This window comes from Scyliorhinus torazame, chromosome 14 (genome assembly GCF_047496885.1).
Source record: "Scyliorhinus torazame isolate Kashiwa2021f chromosome 14, sScyTor2.1, whole genome shotgun sequence".
NCBI classification, from domain to species: domain Eukaryota; kingdom Metazoa; phylum Chordata; class Chondrichthyes; order Carcharhiniformes; family Scyliorhinidae; genus Scyliorhinus; species Scyliorhinus torazame.
Genome location: NC_092720.1, coordinates 140,569,079 through 140,587,134, shown reverse-complemented (window position 1 = coordinate 140,587,134; position 18,056 = coordinate 140,569,079). Strand labels below are relative to the sequence as shown.

General features: G+C 50.3%; 1 protein-coding gene across 3 annotated transcripts in view; it reads left to right on the top strand.

Moving 5' to 3' along the window:
• LOC140390075 (ephrin type-B receptor 1) overlaps positions 1-18,056 on the top strand; it is a 741,967-nt gene that overhangs the window by 690,246 nt on the left and 33,665 nt on the right. For all 3 annotated transcript variants that reach the window (XM_072474951.1, XM_072474953.1, XM_072474952.1), the window contains exon 13: positions 16,095-16,244. In XM_072474951.1, the coding sequence (XP_072331052.1) occupies positions 16,095-16,244 (150 nt within the window). The remainder of the gene's footprint in view (positions 1-16,094; positions 16,245-18,056) is intronic.

The window sequence follows — 18,056 nt, the reverse complement described above, 5'->3', positions numbered from 1 at the left end:
TACCATGTCGTACCAGTCGTTGTTCCATTGTTGTTGTTTTTGTCATGCTTGTTGTTGATGTTGGTGCTTTTGGTACGCTTCTTGTCAGTGTTGTTGTTGGTTTTGTTGTTATGCTTGTTGCACTCAATGACCACCCTGAGTTGATAAGGCAAGTCCTTCACAAAGTTACTTGTGTCAGTGTCCTTTGTGGCAACCGTTGTTTCATTGAGCATTTCGTCTTTGATTCCTCGGCGCTTCCCGTCTGGAGTCATGTCCGGTTCACTGGAATCATCTTCGGCTTGTTGATGCTCCCCCTCTGGAGTCCGTTCTGGTTCACCTGAATCATCTTCGATTTCTTGATGGTCCTCTGTCGGAGTCATTTCAGGTTCACATGAATCATCTTTGGTTTCTTGATGCTCCTCGTCTGGAGTCAAAATATTCAAGATTTCATTTTCTTGTGGAGAGGCTCGAGTGGATGAGGTTTCAATTGACGTGGTCTCACTGGAGTCACTAATAGCCTCACTTTGATTGTCGAGTGCCTCTGTACATACTAGCTGAGATCTGTCAGTCTCGCTGTATGGGAATTGTGAAGCCTTTGTCACTTGTCGCACATACAGTGGGTAGATCTTCAGTGTCTTCTTGTCGGTTAGATGAGCTGGGTAGACTGTCAGACTCTTCTTCTGGTGGCTCAAATAATATGGGTAGACTGTCATAATCTTTTTGTTGTTCACGTGAGTGTGGTAGACTGTCATAGTCGTCTTGCTGTGTACTTGAGCATGGCAGACTTGTATCTCCTGCTGCTGGTTGCTCAGATAAGGTTGCTAGACCTTCATGGTCTTGTTCATGCAAGGACTGCGCTCTGAAGTCTTCCATCGTGGAGTCTGTCAACGAGCTCGCTGTGGAGGCTTGTACCACTCTCTCTGTGGAGTCTGGCATCGTTCCCTGTGTGGAGTCATGCAGAGGTCTCGCAGTGGAGTCGATCTGTGCGCTCTCAACGGAGTTGTGCAGTGGTCTCGCTGGGGAGTCTTTCTGTGTTCTCTGTGTGGAGACAGGGACTCTTTGTGGTGCGTGGACCACTGTTCGTGGTGTGTGGACCACTGGTGTGGCATCAGGCCGCTCTCTTGAATACTCTCCACTTGCCTGGATGAGTGCAGCTCCAACAACACTAAAGAAGCTCAATACCATCCATGGGCGTTTGACTGGCACCCCATCCACCAGCTTAAACATTCACTTCTCCCACCACCGATATACTGTGGTGAAATTCATTCCTAATCCCATCCCTAATTGCCCTTGGGAAGGTGCCGGTGAGCTGCCTTCTTGAACCGCTGCAGTCTATGTGGTGCAGGTAGGTACACCCACAGTGCTGTTAGGGAGGGAGTTCCAGGATTTTGATCCAGTGACTGAAGGAATGGAGATATATTTCCAAATCCGGATGGTGAGTGGCTTTGAGGTGCTCCCATGTGCCTGATGCCTTGTAGCTATGTCAAAGTCAATAAATAATGGGCGGGATTCTCTGTTGCCCGATGCCGATATCATAATCGGCGATCGGGTGGAGAATCCCTGTTTATGGCCAAATCGGGGCGGCGCCTGTTTTTGGATGCTCCGCCCACTCCAAAACGGTGTCATCGTGGAGTATGCTGCACGCCATTGGGCCGGCCTCATGACGTTACCTGAAGGCCCTCCCCCGATGCTCCACCCCTGATGGGCCGAGTCCCTGACGGCACGGGATACATGTGCTCTCAGTTTTCGTGAACCCGGCATGGTGGCTGCGGACTGCGTCCAGCACCGCCACAGTTGGGGGGGGAGGGAGTCATCCTGCTGGCCGGGGGGCTTCGGCGAGGGCTGGGGGGACTGTGGGTGTGGCCCAGGGGTGGATAGGGGTTGTCCAGGGGGGCACTATCTGGCAGGTCGGCTCCGCGCACGGCCGGCGTCATGTTGTACAGCGAGACCGCTGCAGGTCATCGCCATGTGCATGCGCGGACTCGGATCTGGAAGTATTCCCGGCGTTTATAGTGGGTAGGCCGTGCCTTTTACGTGGCATGGCTGCTAGCCCCTCACCTGTCGGAGCATCGATGCGGGGGCTGCACAAACATTTTCGTCATAAAACCAGACACTTCCTCCGGAGAATCCAGCCCAATGTCTGTGCCAATGGGAATTTGCTGCAACATCCCAAGTGACAGTACAACTCTCAGACCAGACTGTTGAAGGTGTACAACCAGCCAGAAAACTGCTGTCACAAGTTATAATTATTCGTGTTTAAGAGATGCAGTGGGGCAACTCAGTGTCTCAGACAGTGGTTCCTAATGGGAAAATGTAGTCCCTCTCATATGACCAAAAGGTGTAGGAGCAGAAATAGGCCATTCGGCCCATCGAGTCTGCTCTGCCATTCAATGTGATCAAGACTGATCTGATGTGATAATCCTCAATTCCACGTTCCTGCCTTATCCCCATAACCCTTGATTCCCTTGCTGATCAAAAGTCTGCCTATCTCAGCCTTGAATATACTTAATGAACCAGCTTCTACAGCTCTCTGTTGTAAACAATTCCAAAAGTTCTCCTTTTATAGAGCAGCGAAGTCGATGTTAAATAAAATTGGGCAGTTTGCAAAATTGGTGCGGCCAAACTATTATCACGATCAGCTTCTATCTCTATGGGTCTTATCTCCGTAGCCTGGAATCCTTGGTTGGAATTTCAATTCTCACTTCCTGCAAGCAGGGACTAGAAAATTCTCCAGTCCTACACATTGCTAAATGTGAGGCAGCATTGATTTTCCATCTTGTTCGCAGTCTGAACTGCCAGTGGTGACATTTTGTTTTTTTCGCTCCCTTGGCCCCCTCAGGCCACACCTTCAGAAATCTGCTGCCTGTTAACAGTGCTGCCCGTGAATCAGCTGTTGGTCTCTCACTGGGTGAGCTGCCTCTGACCCAGTCAGTGAAGCTTGACATCGCTCTCAGCACAAGGGGATGTGCACACTGTATGAGTGCAGAACCCCTGCCTGTTCATTATGTCACATGTTGGGCAGTCCCTTTTGCACAACACAGAGCAAAGTGATTGATGGATATCTATAATTTGCACAGCACCTTTAATATACTAGTAAAAACATCTGTATCTATTAAAAAAAAAAGATTTGAAATTTTAGAATGCTTATCAAAATCACGTCCTGAAGCCAACAAAGTATTTTTTGAAGTGTAGTTATTGTTGTAAAAAAAAGGAAAGGTAAAGTCATCACAGTCCCAGATGACCATAGGCTGCTTTCCCTTTGAGGGGGAGAGCTGACTGTTTCAGCACCAGATGTGCTGCGGCAGGGGTGGAGTTGAAGCATGTTACGGAGTTGGAATTAGCTGGCCGTCGTGATGGTGCAATTATGTGGTCGAGCACTCACCTCTGGGTCAAATGTGGCATCGGTTGCAGACAGCCTGATTCAGTCTCAGACTGTTGCCAGCAAGCGGGATGGAGTCAAGGACGGCACGGTGGCGCAGTGGTTAGCACTGCTGCCTCACAGCGCCAGGGACCCGGATTCAATTCCGGCCTCAGCTGACTGTCAGTGTGGAGTTTGCATGGGATGCTCCAGAATCATAGAATCCCTACAGTACAGAAAGGAGGCCATTCAGCCCATTGAATCTGCAATCTACCTAGGTCCATGTCCCCATTCTAACCTTCTGGACCCTTAAGGGGCAATTTCTAACGGCCAATCCATCTAATCTGCACATCTGTGGACTGTGGGAGGAAACCGGAGCACACGGAGGAAACCCACGCAGTCACGACGCTCCACGGGCCACCCAAGGTTGGAATTGAACCCGGGTCCCTGACGCTGTGAGGCAATAGCACTAACTACTGTGCCACCTTGCTGCCCACAGTCCATAGAGGTCAAGTGAGGTTACAGGGTTAGGGTGGAGTAGTGGGCCTAGTTAGACTGCTCTTTCGGAAGGTCGGTGCATATTTGATAGGCCGAATGGCCTCCTTCTGCACAGTTGGGATTCTATGGATTCTTTGGGCATGAATTTGTGAGACAGTCACATGTTCAAGATCTTTGGAGAGGACAGGGGCATTGGAAATATTAAAAGAAGAAATTAGGTTTTGGGGGTGATGGAACAAGGCCAGTTGGGGAACGACACAAGGGAGTGATTAGAAGTAGCCTCATCTACAATGGGACAACAAGATCATGTGAGATGGCACGGCCAAAGGGGTGGCTGTGAATATGGGTGGGGAAGTTTGACGTAGAGATTTAGGGAGTTAATTCAGAGGAGAGAGAGCATGATCACATGGTAAAACACCGCAAAACACTTCGGAACGTTATCAAACAAAATATGACCATGAGCCACACGAGGAGATAATGGGGCAGCTGAGCAAAACTTGGCCAGAGAAAGTAGGTCTCAGACAACGTTTTAAAGAAGGAAAGTGATGTAGCAAGGCAGCGAGGTTTAGGGGAAAATTCCAGAGCTTAGGTTCAAAGCAGCTGAAGGCACAACCACCAATGGTGGAGTGAATAAAATTATAGATGCATAAACAGCTGGAATTGGAGCAGTATAAAGATCACAGAAGATTGTAGGGCTGGAGGAGTTTGCTAAAATATTGGGTGGCCAGGCCGTGGACGCAAAGATTTCAAATGAATGAGCATTTTAAAATCAAGGCGTTGCATTTCCATAGCGCCTTTCCTGAGCACCAGGTTTTCAAAATCCCTTTACAGCAAATGTGTTGTCATGCAAACAACAAAACAAAGAACAAAGAAATGTACAGCACAGGAACAGGCCCTTCGGCCCTCCAAGCCCGTGCAGACCATGCTGCCCGACTAAACTACAATCTTCTACACTTCCTGGGTCCGTATCCTTCTATTCCCATCCTATTCATATATTTGTCAAGATGCCCCTTAAATGTCCCTATCGTCCCTGCTTCCACTACCTCCTCCGGTAGTGAGTTCCAGGCACCCACTACCCTCTGCGTAAAAAACTTGCCTCGTACATCTACTCTAAACCTTGCCCCTCTCACCTTAAACCTATGCCCCCTAGTAATTGCCCCTCTACCCTGGGGAAAAGCCTCTGACTATCCACTCTGTCTATGCCCCTCATAATTTTGTATACCTCTATCAGGTCTCCCCTCAACCTCCTTCGTTCCAGTGAGAACAAACCGAGTTTATTCAATCGCTCCTCATAGCTTATGCCCTCCATACCAGGCAACATTCTGGTAAATCTTTTCTGCACCCTCTCTAAAGCCTCCACATCCTTCTGGTAGTGTGGCGACCAGAATTGAACACTATACTCCAAGTGTGGCCTAACTAAGGTTCTATACAGCTGCAACATGACTTGCCAATTCTTATACTCAATGCCCCGGCCAATGAAGGCAAGCATGCCGTATGCCTTCTTGACTACCTTCTCCACCTGTGTTGCCCCTTTCAATGACCTGTGGACCTGTACTCCTAGATCTCTTTGACTTTCAATACTCTTGAGGGTTCTACCATTCACTGTATATTCCCTACCTGCATTAGCCCTTCCAAAATGCATTACCTCACATTTGTCCGGATTAAACTCCATCTGCCATCTCTCCGCCCAAGTCTCCAGACAATCTAAATCCTGCTGTATCCTCAGACAGTCCTCATCGCTATCCGCAATTCCACCAACCTTTGTGTCGTCTGCAAACTTACTAATCAGACCAGTTACATTTTCCTCCAAATCATTTATATATACTACAAAGAGCAAAGGTCCCAGCACTGATCCCTGTGGAACACCACTGGTCACAGCCCTCCAATTAGAAAAGCATCCCTCCATTGCTACCCTCTGCCTTCTATGGCCTAGCCAGTTCTGTATCCACCTTGCCAGTTCACCCCTGATCCCGTGTGACTTCACCTTTTGTACTAGTCTACCATGAGGGACCTTGTCAAAGGCCTTACTGAAGTCCATATAGACAACATCTACTGCCCTACCTGCATCAATCATCTTAGTGACCTCCTCGAAAAACTCTATCAAGTTAGTTGCAGAGAATGCAGCAGCCAATTTGCACACAAGGAAGTCCCATTGGCAGCAATAAGCTTACCAACTTTTATCAAATGTTGGTTTTCAAGTGTTTAAAATTATATAGGAGGGACAGGGTAGCTAGAAGCAGACTGTCTACAGTAGTTAAGGGGTGAAGAACATGAGGCCAAAGGTACAAGATCAAAGAAGTAAGATTTGGACCGAGAGAAGGAGACACTTCTTCACAAAGAGAGCCATAAGGTTGTGGCATTCAGTTCTAGGGTTATTGGTTTGAGCAGAAGCTCTGTCAAATGTACAAGTTCAGATTAGATAGCTATGAAGGAAAGAGACTGAATTGAATAGCCTGGGGAAAGGTGATTGGGACAATTTGATTGTGTGAATGTTCCAAAAGACTGATTGGGACACTAGCATGTTTATGTCTTGAAAATTCTTTATATTTCTATACCATCCCATTCTGTGATGGGAGAGGAGAAGGGTACTTTATTCTTTGTGGAGGAAGGCATCATTTAGGGGCTATCTGCAGGTGTTCTTCTCAGGGGAGGCAGTGGCGTGATGGCATTGATGCCGGACTGGTAATCCAAAGACCCAGGGTCACGCTCTGGGGACCCGGGTTTGAATCCTGCCATGCTAGATGGTGAAATTTGAATTCAATTTTTTTAAAATGGCATTAAAGGTGTAATGATGACCATTGTAAAACCCCATCTGGTTCACTAATGTCCTTACCTGGTGTGGCCGACATGTGACTCCAAATCCACAGCAATGTGGTTGACTCTTAAATGCCCTCGGGGATGGACAACAAATGCTGGCTCAGTGCCCACATCCTATGAATGAATTTTGAAAAAATGTTCTCTCAAATGTGTTTTTAATAGGTCGTGTGGGCTATGCCTTCTAAGACCAGGGGCACGATTCTCCGCTCCCGCGACTAAGTGCCCACACCGTCGTAACCTCGACGGCACGAAACGGCCCCGGTCTCGACCGATTCAGGGCCCGACAATGGGCTAGGATCAGGGCCGCGAGAAACTCAGAGGGCGTGTCGCTAAAGCAGCGTCGTCAGTGCGTGCCGGGCATTGGCGCCGCATCATTCGCCGCCTAACTGGCGTCACCCACGCATGCGTGATTGCCATCCTCCCCGAGGCCGCCCCGCAAGAAGATGTTGGATGGATCTTGCGGGGCGCGGAGGAAAGGAGGTCCTCCTTCAGAGAGGCCGGCCCGCCGATCGGTGGGCACCGATCGCGGGCCAGACCCCTTTTGAGTCCTACCCCGGTGAAAGAACCCCCCTCGCCCCCCCCACAGGCCACCCCCCCACAGCGTTCCCGCGCTATTCCCGCCATCTGCGACCAGGCGTGGATGGCGCCGGCGGGAAGCCATCGTTTTGGGCTGCCGCTCGGCCCATCCGGGCCTGAGAATAGCGGGGGTGGAGGAGAATCGCCATTTTGGGAGCCTCGGGCAATTCACCGGACTGTGCCGCGCAGAACTCGATAGTGCCGATCTTGCTGCCTGGGTGCATCGCGGGAGGGCGTCGGACCAGTGTCGCGTGAAAAATGGCGCCCCAGGCGATTCTCCCAAATGGCGTGGCATCGGAGAATCGCGCCCCAGATGTAGGCCCTGTAAAAAAAAACACAAATGATAGTTGAGCCACAAAGGGTCAAATACCAAAGCACAGCGCCTCCAGGTGTGCGGAGGTTTAAAAAATATTCGTTCATGGGATGTGGGCATCGCTGGCTGGGCCAGAATTTATTGCCCATTCCTAATTGCTCTTGAGAAGTTGACGATGAGCTGCCTTCTTGAACCACTGCAGACCGCAATGCTGGAAGGGAGGGAGAATAAGTACAAAGAAGCTTGGAGCTTAAATCTGACTTCTCTCTTGCTTCCACTGCCTCAGCAACCTTTTAGCAAAAAATATACTGAGCTCCCTTAATGAGCAAACAGTCACCATTCAGATGTACTTTATGGGTAATTTTCTGAATCATCTCCCAAAGCAACACACAATAATATTCAGGATCTCAGTTCTGTGATGAGGAATTGTTTTTCCCCCACTTAAATAAAGGTACAGAGGTTAATAGGAACTAATTTATACAAATGTTAAGCATTTTTCTAACTCCTTCCCACAGGGCAAACAGTTTCACACTGATAGCCTGCAGCACTTGATCACAATTGCATCATTTTCCTTTTTTACATCCAATTATGCAGCAAGCTTCCACCCAACATGAACGCAGTTATTAGAGGGGCACAACGCGAATGATTCATTCTGAGTTCCAGTGCTGCCCTTCATTGTGACTTCCCAGCGGTCATTGTCAGTCACTGTACCCAGCCAATCTGAGCCTGAACCTTACCCTATCCTGCACACACACTGACTGTACCCAGACAGCCAGAATCTGACCCTCTCTGCACACACAGTGACTGTACCCAGCCAATCTGAGCCTGAATCTTGCCCTCTCTGCTCACTCGGTGACTGTACCCAGACAGTCTGAATCTGACCCTCTCTGCACACACGGTGACTGTACCCAGCCAATCTGAGCCTGAATCGTACCCTCTCTGCTCACACGGTCACTGTACCCAGACAGTCTGAATCTGACCCTCTCTGCACACACGGTGACTGTACCCAGCCAATCTGAGCCTGAATCGTACCCTCTCTGCTCACACGGTGACTGTACCCAGACAGTCTGAATCTGACCCTCTCTGCACACACGGTGACTGTCCCCAGACAGTCTGAATCTGACCCTCTCTGCTCACACGGTGACTGTACCCACAAGTCTGAATCTTACTCTCTCTGCTCACACGGTGACTGTACCCAGACAGCCTGAATCTGACCCTCTCTGCACACACGGTGACTGTCCCCAGACAGTCTGAATCTGACCCTCTCTGCTCACACGGTGACTGTACCCAGACAGTCTGAATCTGACCCTCTCTGCTCACACGGTGACTGTACCCACAAGTCTGAATCTTACTCTCTCTGCTCACACGGTGACTGTACCCAGACAGCCTGAATCTGACCCTCTCTGCTCACACGGTGACTGTAACCAGACAGTCTGAATCTGACCCTCTCTGCTCACACGGTGACTGTACCCAGACAGTCTGAATCTGACCCTCTCTGCACACACGGTGACTGTACCCAGACAGTCTGAATCTCACCCTCTCTGCTCACACAGTGACTGTCCCCAGACAGTCTGAATCTGACCCTCTCTGCACACACGGTGACTGTACCCAGACAGTCTGAATCTCACCCTCTGTGCACACACAGTGACTGTACCCAGACAGTCTGAATCTTACCCTCTCTGCTCACACGGTGACTGTACCCAGACAGCCTGAATCTGACCCTCTCTGCTGACACGGTGACTGTACCCAGACAGCCTGAATCTGACCCTCTCTGCTCACATGGTGACTGTACCCAGACAGTCTGAATCTCACCCTCTCTGCTCACACGGTGACTGTACCCACAAGTCTGAATCTTACTCTCTCTGCTCACACGGTGACTGTACCCAGACAGCCTGATTCTGACCCTCTCTGCTGACACGATGACTGTACCCAGACAGCCAGAATCTGACCCTTTCTGCTCACACGGTGACTGTACCCACAAGTCTGAATGTGACCCTCTCTGCTGACACGGTGACTGTACAGACAGTCTGAGCCTGAATCGTACCCTCTCTGCTCACACGGTAATTGTACCCAGACAGTCTGAATCTTACCCTCTCTGCTCACACGGTGTCTGTCCCCAGACAGTCTGAGCCTGAATCTTACCCTCTCTCCTCACACGGTGACTGTATCCAGACAGCCTGAGTCTGACCCTCTCTGCTCACACGGTGACTGTACACAGACAGCCTGAGCCTGAATCGTATCCTCTCTGCTCACACATTGACTGTACCCAGACAGACTGAATCTTACCCTCTCTATGCACCCGGTGACTGTACCCAGACAGTCTGAGTCTTACCCTCTCTGCTCACACAGTGACTGTCCCCAGACAGTCTGAATCTTACCCTCTCTATGCACACGGTAACTGTACCCAGACAGTCTGAATCTTACCCTCTCTACTCACACAGTGACTGTCCCCAGACAGTCTGAATCTTACCCTCTCTACTCACACGGTGACTGTTCCCAGACAGCCTGAGCCTGAATCTTACCCTCTCTGCTCACACGGTGACTGTATCCAGACAGCCTGAGTCTGACCCTCTCTGCTCACACGGTGACTGTACACAGACAGCCTGAGCCTGAATCTTGCCCTCTCTACTCACACGGTGACTGTACCCAGACAGCCTGAATCTTACACTCTCTGCACACACGGTGACTGAACCCAGACAGTCTGAGCCTGAATTGTACCCCCCTGCACACACGGTGACTGTCCCCAGACAGCCTGAATCTTACACTCTCTGCTCACACGGTGACTGTACCCAGACAGCATGAATCTTACCCGCTCTGCTCACATGTTAAAATGTAACCAGACAGTCTGAATCTTACCCTCTCTGCTCACACGGTGACTGTACACAGACAGCCTGAATCTTACCCTCTCTGCACACACGGTGACTGTACCCAGACAGCCTGAATCTGACCCTCTCTGCTCACACGGTGACTGTACACAGACAGCCTGAATCTTACCCTCTCTGCTCACACGGTGACTGTACCCAGACAGCCTGAATCTTACCCTCTCTGCACACACGGTGACTGTACCCAGACAGCCTGAATCTTACCCTCTCTGCACACACGGTGACTGTACCCAGACAGCCTGAATCTGACCCTCTCTGCTCACACGGTGACTGTACCCAGACAGCCTGAATTGTACCCTCTGCTCACACGGTGACGGTACCCAGACAGTCTGAATCATACCCTCTCTGCTCACACGGTGACTGTACCCAGACAGCCTGAATCTTACCCGCTCTGCTCACATGTTGAATGTAACCAGACAGTCTGAATCTTACCCTGTCTGCTCACACGGTGACTGTACCCAGACAGCCTGAATCTTACCCTCTCTGCTCACACGGTGACTGTACCCAGACAGCCTGAATCTGACCCTCTCTGCTCACACGGTGACTGTACCCAGACAGCCTGAATTGTACCCTCTGCTCACACGGGGACTGTACCCAGACAGTCTGAATCATACCCTCTCTGCTCACACGGTGACTGTACCCAGACAGTCTGAATCATACCCTCTCTGCTCACACGGTGACTGTACCCAGACAGACTGAATCTTACCCTCTCTGCTCACACAGTGACTGTACCCAGACAGCCTGAATTGTACCTTCTCTGCTCACACGGTGACTGTACCCAGACAGCCTGAATCTTACCCTCTCTGCTCACACAGTGACTGTACCCAGACAGCCTGAATCTGACCCTCTGCTCACACGGTGACTGTACCCAGACAGCCTGAATTGTACCCTCTGCTCACACGGGGACTGTACCCAGACAGTCTGAATCATACCCTCTCTGCTCACACGGTGACTGTACCTAGACAGCCTGAATCTTACCCTCTCTGCACACACGGTGACTGTACCTAGACAGCCTGAATCATACCCTCTCTGCTCACACAGTGACTGTACCCAGACAGCCTGAATCTGACCCTCTCTGCTCACACGGTGACTGTACCCAGACAGCCTGAATTGTACCCTCTGCTCACACGGGGACTGTACCCAGACAGTCTGAATCATACCCTCTCTGCTCACATGGTGACTGTACCCAGACAGTCTGAATCATACCCTCTCTGCTCACACGGTGACTGTACCCAGACAGTCTGAATCTTACCCTCTCTGCTCACACAGTGACTGTACCCAGACAGTCTGAATTGTACCTTCTCTGCTCACACGGTGACTGTACCCAGACAGCCTGAATCTTACCCTCTCTGCTCACACGGTGACTGTACCCAGACAGTCTGAATCATACCCTCTCTGCTCACACGGTGACTGTACCCAGACAGCCTGAATCTTACCCTCTCTGCTCACACGGTGACTGTACCCAGACAGTCTGAATCATACCCTCTCTGCTCACACGGTGACTGTACCCAGACAGTCTGAATCTTACCCTCTCTGCTCACACGGTGACTGTACCCAGACAGCCTGAGCCAGAATCATACCCCCTGCACACACGGTGACTGTACCCAGACAGCGTGAGCCCGAATCTTACCTTCTCTGCTCACACGGTGACTGTACCCAGTCTGAACCTGAATCTTACCCTTTCTGCTCACACGGCGACTGTCCCCAGACAGCCTGAGCCTGAATCTTGCCCTCTCTACTCACACGGTGACTGTACACAGACAGCCTGAACCTGAATCTTACCCTCTCTGCTCACACGGTGACTGTACCCAGACAGTCTGAATCTTACCCTCTCTGCTCACACGGTGACTGTACCCAGACAGCCTGAGCCAGAATCATACCCCCTGCACACACGGTGACTGTACCCAGACAGCGTGAGCCCGAATCTTACCTTCTCTGCTCACACGGTGACTGTACCCAGTCTGAACCTGAATCTTACCCTTTCTGCTCACACGGCGACTGTCCCCAGACAGCCTGAGCCTGAATCTTGCCCTCTCTACTCACACGGTGACTGTACACAGACAGCCTGAACCTGAATCTTACCCTCTCTGCTCACACGGTGACTGTACCCAGACAGCCTGAATCTTACCCTCTCTGCTCACACAGTGACTGTACCCAGACAGTCTGAATTGTACCTGCTCTGCTCACACGGTGACTGTACCCAGACAGCCTGAGCCTGAATCTTGCCCTCTCTACTCACACGGTGACTGTACCCAGACAGCCTGAATCTTACACTCTCAGCTCACACAGTGATTGTACCCAGACAGTCTGAGCCTGAATTGTACCCCCTGCACACACGGTGACTGTCCCCAGACAGTCTGAATTGTACCTTCTCTGCTCACACGGTGACTGTACCCAGACAGTCTGAATATTACCCTCTCTGCACACACGGTGACTGTACCCAGACAGTCTGAGCCTGAACCTGACCCTATCCTACACACATGGGGCGTGATCCAACGGCCACGCTGCGCCTGAAAATCACCTCACCGCGTCACAGCCTGGCTGTTGTAAGCCGGGAGAAACCGTTCCGCTCTCTATCCGGCTAGCAACATCTCGCAAGATTCAACCCGATCTCACGAGATGTTGCGATTTGAAGGTGGGATCATGCTTTAGCAAATCAGCATATTACAGCGAGGCAGTAAGCCTCATTCTCATGTGCAGATTCCTGAGGCTTTGGGATTCAACCCCTTGACCTCAGAGACCTCAGGCGAGCGCTGTTCAGCATTGGTTCCCACTAACAGGGACCAGACGGAACGGCCCTCGTGGGGGTTTCCCAGGGGATCGCAGGCCCCCAGCTACATGTCCTTTGGGCAAAGTAGTGCGCTGGCACTGCTGGTGCCACCTGTGAACCGTGGCAGTGCCACCTGAATTCCAGCATAGCACTGCCAAGGTGCCCAGGTGGCATTGCCAACTGGCATGGGCACTGCCTGACTGCCTGGTTGGCACAGCCAAGGAGCCAACCTGGCATTTTGTTTGCACGTGCAATCAGGCCAGAGTTGCCCAGCATGGAGGGGGGAGGGGTTTGTGTGGAGGGACCGGGGACACTCCCATAGTGCGTTCAGGCCGGAGAGGAGGTCAGGGATTGTTTCTGGGGCCTCGGAGTTCGGGACACCATTTATAAATGCCGTCCCGATCTTTAGCTACAATGGGGAGTTCTGGCGAGCAGAGTTCCCCACTGTACAAAACGGGGCCATGTGCTGCCTCGGAAGCGCATTCCCCATTCAGGCCTCTTATTCAACGCGGTTGCGTTGAATAGCCATGCCTTTCTCGGCTCTGCAAGTGCTGGGAAACACGTGGCTAAATGCACTTGCTAGGGGAGTTTGCTCCCTTTTGGGAGAATCACACCAATGGTGACTGTCCCCAGACAGTCTGAGGCTGAATCCTACCCTCTTTGCTCACATGGTGACTGTACCCTGACAGTTGTCTCCTGCTCACATATGCGACGTCGAGCAAAAGGCACAAAGTGATGAACAAGAACATGAATGACAAATTATGATTCTTGTAGAGTCCTTTGATTATGCTGATCTTGGATCTTGATGTGGTAGTGCTAACAAAGAACATTAGATTTTTTTTACAACAAATCCATTTATTATTAACACTACTCTAAAGGATTACCATAATGTCTAAGATTAATACAGTTGAAAATAATGGTCTTACACTAACCTATACTAAGATACTGTAGAGCTACTCTATTATACAACTGCTATCAACTCCTCACCAACACTTTCTGCCGGAACACATGTGCGTCCGGGTCACATGCCTGCATACTCACACCACCTGCTGGTCGGATGCTAGAACTATAACAGTAAAACATATGACTTATAATACACATACAAATGATGGTGATCTACTAATATTAATTACAGATGATAGTTGACCTATCATCACTGTTCTCACTTTAAGCCTTCCCCATCTGAACCCGCCAGCAGACTATAGACCGGGAATTGAATGTGATTGTGGAATTGGGCATGAGTCACTCATCCAAAGGTTGGCATCTTCGTCAGTGCAGGAGCTCCCAGTATAACACCAGGCGGTCAGCCTAAATTAGACACCTGAATGACCCGAAGTAAGCCACAAACCTACAACCAATTAACACTGCCAAGTTAGCCATTGACGCATTGATCTTACTTCTATTTATGCTAAGGAGAGGTTTTCTTCTTGCTGATCTCTAAATGCCAAAAGATTCTTCTTTCCGTGTATCTAAGGTTTGAGTGCCAAATTATTTGATGCGATGAAAGTATCCCACTTGTTGACTGGGATTGAATTTGGGGGGGATTCAATTTGGAGGGAAGTTGGGCCCAGGCCTACAGCCAAATACTCCTACACAAATTGTTTCTGCCTTTGGACAATCTTCAATTTGAGGAACTGTACGGGCGCGATCCAACCATGCTGTGCCCAGAAAGTAGCCCGCAGCGCAGCATGGACATTGAAAGCCAAGCAACCCCACTCTCGGGATCAACCCGGCTTGCAATGCCTCACGGGAGTCAGTGCAATCTCGCAAGACGTTGCGATGCCATTTTAAATGGCGTCCTATCTCTCGCTACAATGGGGAGTTCCGGCGAGCAGAACTCCCTATTGTGCAAAGCAGGGCTATGTGCGGCCTCAACCGCGCATTCCCCATTCAGGCCCCTTATTCTATGCGAGTCTTGTGGAATAGCCATGTGTGACTCGGCATTTCGAGTGCCAGGAAACACGCGGCTAAACACGATTGGAGGAAATTTCTGCTCATCCAGTAGTGGATGTCCAACAAGCAGTCTGATAATTCAGCAACGCACATTTCCAGAGTGCCTTTCATGACCTCAGTATGTGCCAAAATACTTCACGGCCAGTGAAGTGCTTTCAAAGTGTAATCAGTGTATAGGAAAAGCAGCAATTAATGTGTGCACAGCAAGCTCCCACAAAAATATTGAAGAATCATAGAATCACTACAGTGCAGAAGGAGGCCATTCAGCCCATCGAGTCTGCACCGACCCTCTGAAAGGGTACCCTTCCTAGGGTTAGGCCCCTACCCTATCCCCCTAACCCAGTGACCCAGCTAACCCAACCTAACCTTTTGGCCACAAAGGGGCAATTGATCACTAAGGGCCAATCAACCTAACCTGCCATCTTTGGACTGTGGGAGGAAACCAGAGCACCCAGAGGAGACATGGGAGAAAGAGCAAACTTCATACAGTCACCCGAGGCCGGAATTGAACCCGGGTCGTGGAGCTGTAAGGCAGCAGTGCTAACCACTGTGCCACCATGCCGCCCCATTACATACATTGCCCCATAATCTGTTTTAATGATGTTGTTTGAACCATTAATGTTGGCCAATATCCCAGACCTCAGTTTAACATCAGTGCAGCATGCCCTCAGTACTGCAATTGTGGGGCAGCCTGGTTTACGGGCTCAAATCTTTTTGTCCAAAACCTAAACCACTGGCCTTCTGATGTGGAGGTGAGGACATACAAATTAATAGCAGGAGTAGGCCACTTGGCCTCCTGACCCTGCTCTACCATTCAATAGGATCACGGCTGATCTGAGCACTTTCCATTGACCCGCAACCAACATGAAGAAGGCCTCTTTACCATGAGAAACACCATGGCTGTAAGTAGAGAAGCTAACACAGAATTGTTATTAACTCTCTGTACAGGGTGGAAAGATCCCCGTGCGATGGACTGCACCAGAGGCAATTGCATATCGCAAGTTCACTTCAGCCAGCGACGTGTGGAGCTATGGAATTGTTATGTGGGAAGTAATGTCATTCGGAGAGAGGCCTTACTGGGACATGTCAAATCAAGATGTAAGTACAAATGTCAGAAAAAAATGTGTTCCTAACCCTTATATAATGCAACCCAAAATATATAAGAAGCTATTCTGAGAATCAAGGAAAAGGAAAAATGTGCGACTGCTGAAAACGGACAACAGAAAACACTGGGGTGACACGAGGATTGAAATCAGTACATGTAGGAGAAGGAAAAATCCAGTCTTGAACCTGACCCATTTCACAGAATAAGGTTGGGTAAATGAATACAAGAGTCAGAATTTGCTTGGCTTTTTTGCACAAGCTGGCTGATCTGCTCCTAATTTCAGATAGGATACGTTGATTATTAACACCTTAAAACTCTTGCTTCAAAACTAATCTGAATGTTCCTGGGATGTCGGAACCAGCCAGGGAAATAATGGGAAAGTATATATTGGAGAGTTTGTCGGATCTTCCTCAAGACAAAGGCACTTATTTTACCTGTGGCCGGGTTGGATCGTCAACATTGCTACAGAGATGAGGCTGAATCACAGAATGCTATAGTGAAGAAGAGGCCCTTCGGCCTATTGAGTCTGCACCACGCATGAAAGGCACTGACCTGCCTACCTAATCCCACGTGCCAACACTTAGATTTTGGTGTGCCAAGTACTCAGCCAGGTAAATTCTAAAGGATGTGAGGCATCCCGCCTCGACCATGCCCTCAGGCAGTGCATTCCAGACTGTCACCACTCTCTGGGTAAAAACGTTATTCCTCAAATCCCCCCTAAACCTCCCACCCCTCACTTTGGGTGGCAAATGGGGCTATGTCCCCATGGCCGCGAGGAAACGGGTGCAAATCACTCTGGACTTTTTTTCTAGAAAGTCCAGAGTGATCCTCCATTTTGAAGGGGCTTGCAGGGCCCCGGAGTAGTCCATGCAGCTCCGGCTGCCGATACGGGGCCCTGCACTTCCAGCCGTGGGTACGTGCAACATGGCGGACCCACACAGCGGGCCGGGCCCCACAATATAGGCCACCCACACCCCCCCCCCCCCCCAAATCGCACGCCCCACCAATTGGTGGCCCCCCGATCGCAATCCTGGCCGTTCTGGAGGCCCCCCCCCCCCGGTGACGGATTCCCCCGCCCCCACCACGGCGGCCTCCTCCGAGTGCCCACTGGGTGGAACCATGAGTGAACCATGCCGGCGGGAACTCGGCCAGTTGCCGGCGGAGAATCTCCGCATGGGCCTCTTTCAATGGCCCCCGACCGGCACCTCGGTCACGCGCGACTGGTAGCAATTCTCCAGTCCGCGGAGAATCGCGGGAAGGCTTTGGACCCGATCGCGTGTCTGACGCTCCATTCTCCGCTCCTGCATCGAGTGCGATTTCGGCGCGGAGGCTCGGAGAATCCCGCCCTTTGTACTTGTGTCCCTTTCTAACTGACCATTCAACGAAGGGGAATCTTTCCACCCTCCAGGCTCCATATCCATCTTCTCCATGCCCCATATAATCTTGTACACCTCAATCGGGTCACCCCTCAGTCTTCTCTGCTCCAGAGAAAACAACCCAAACCTATCTAACCTTTGTTTATAACTTAAATGTTGCATCCCAGGCAACATTCGAGTGAATCTTCTCTGCAAACCCTCCAGTGCAATTACATCCTTCCTATAATGTGGCAATTAGAATTGTACCAGCTGTTGCCTCACAGTTCTATACAGCTCCATCATGACCTCCCTGCTTTTATAATCTATGCTCCAATTGATAAAAGCAAGTGTCCCATATGCCTTTTTCACCTCCCTATAAACTTGCCCTTCTGCCTTCAGCAATCTATGGACAAACACTCCGAGGTCCCTGTGTCTTCAGAATCCTAGTGT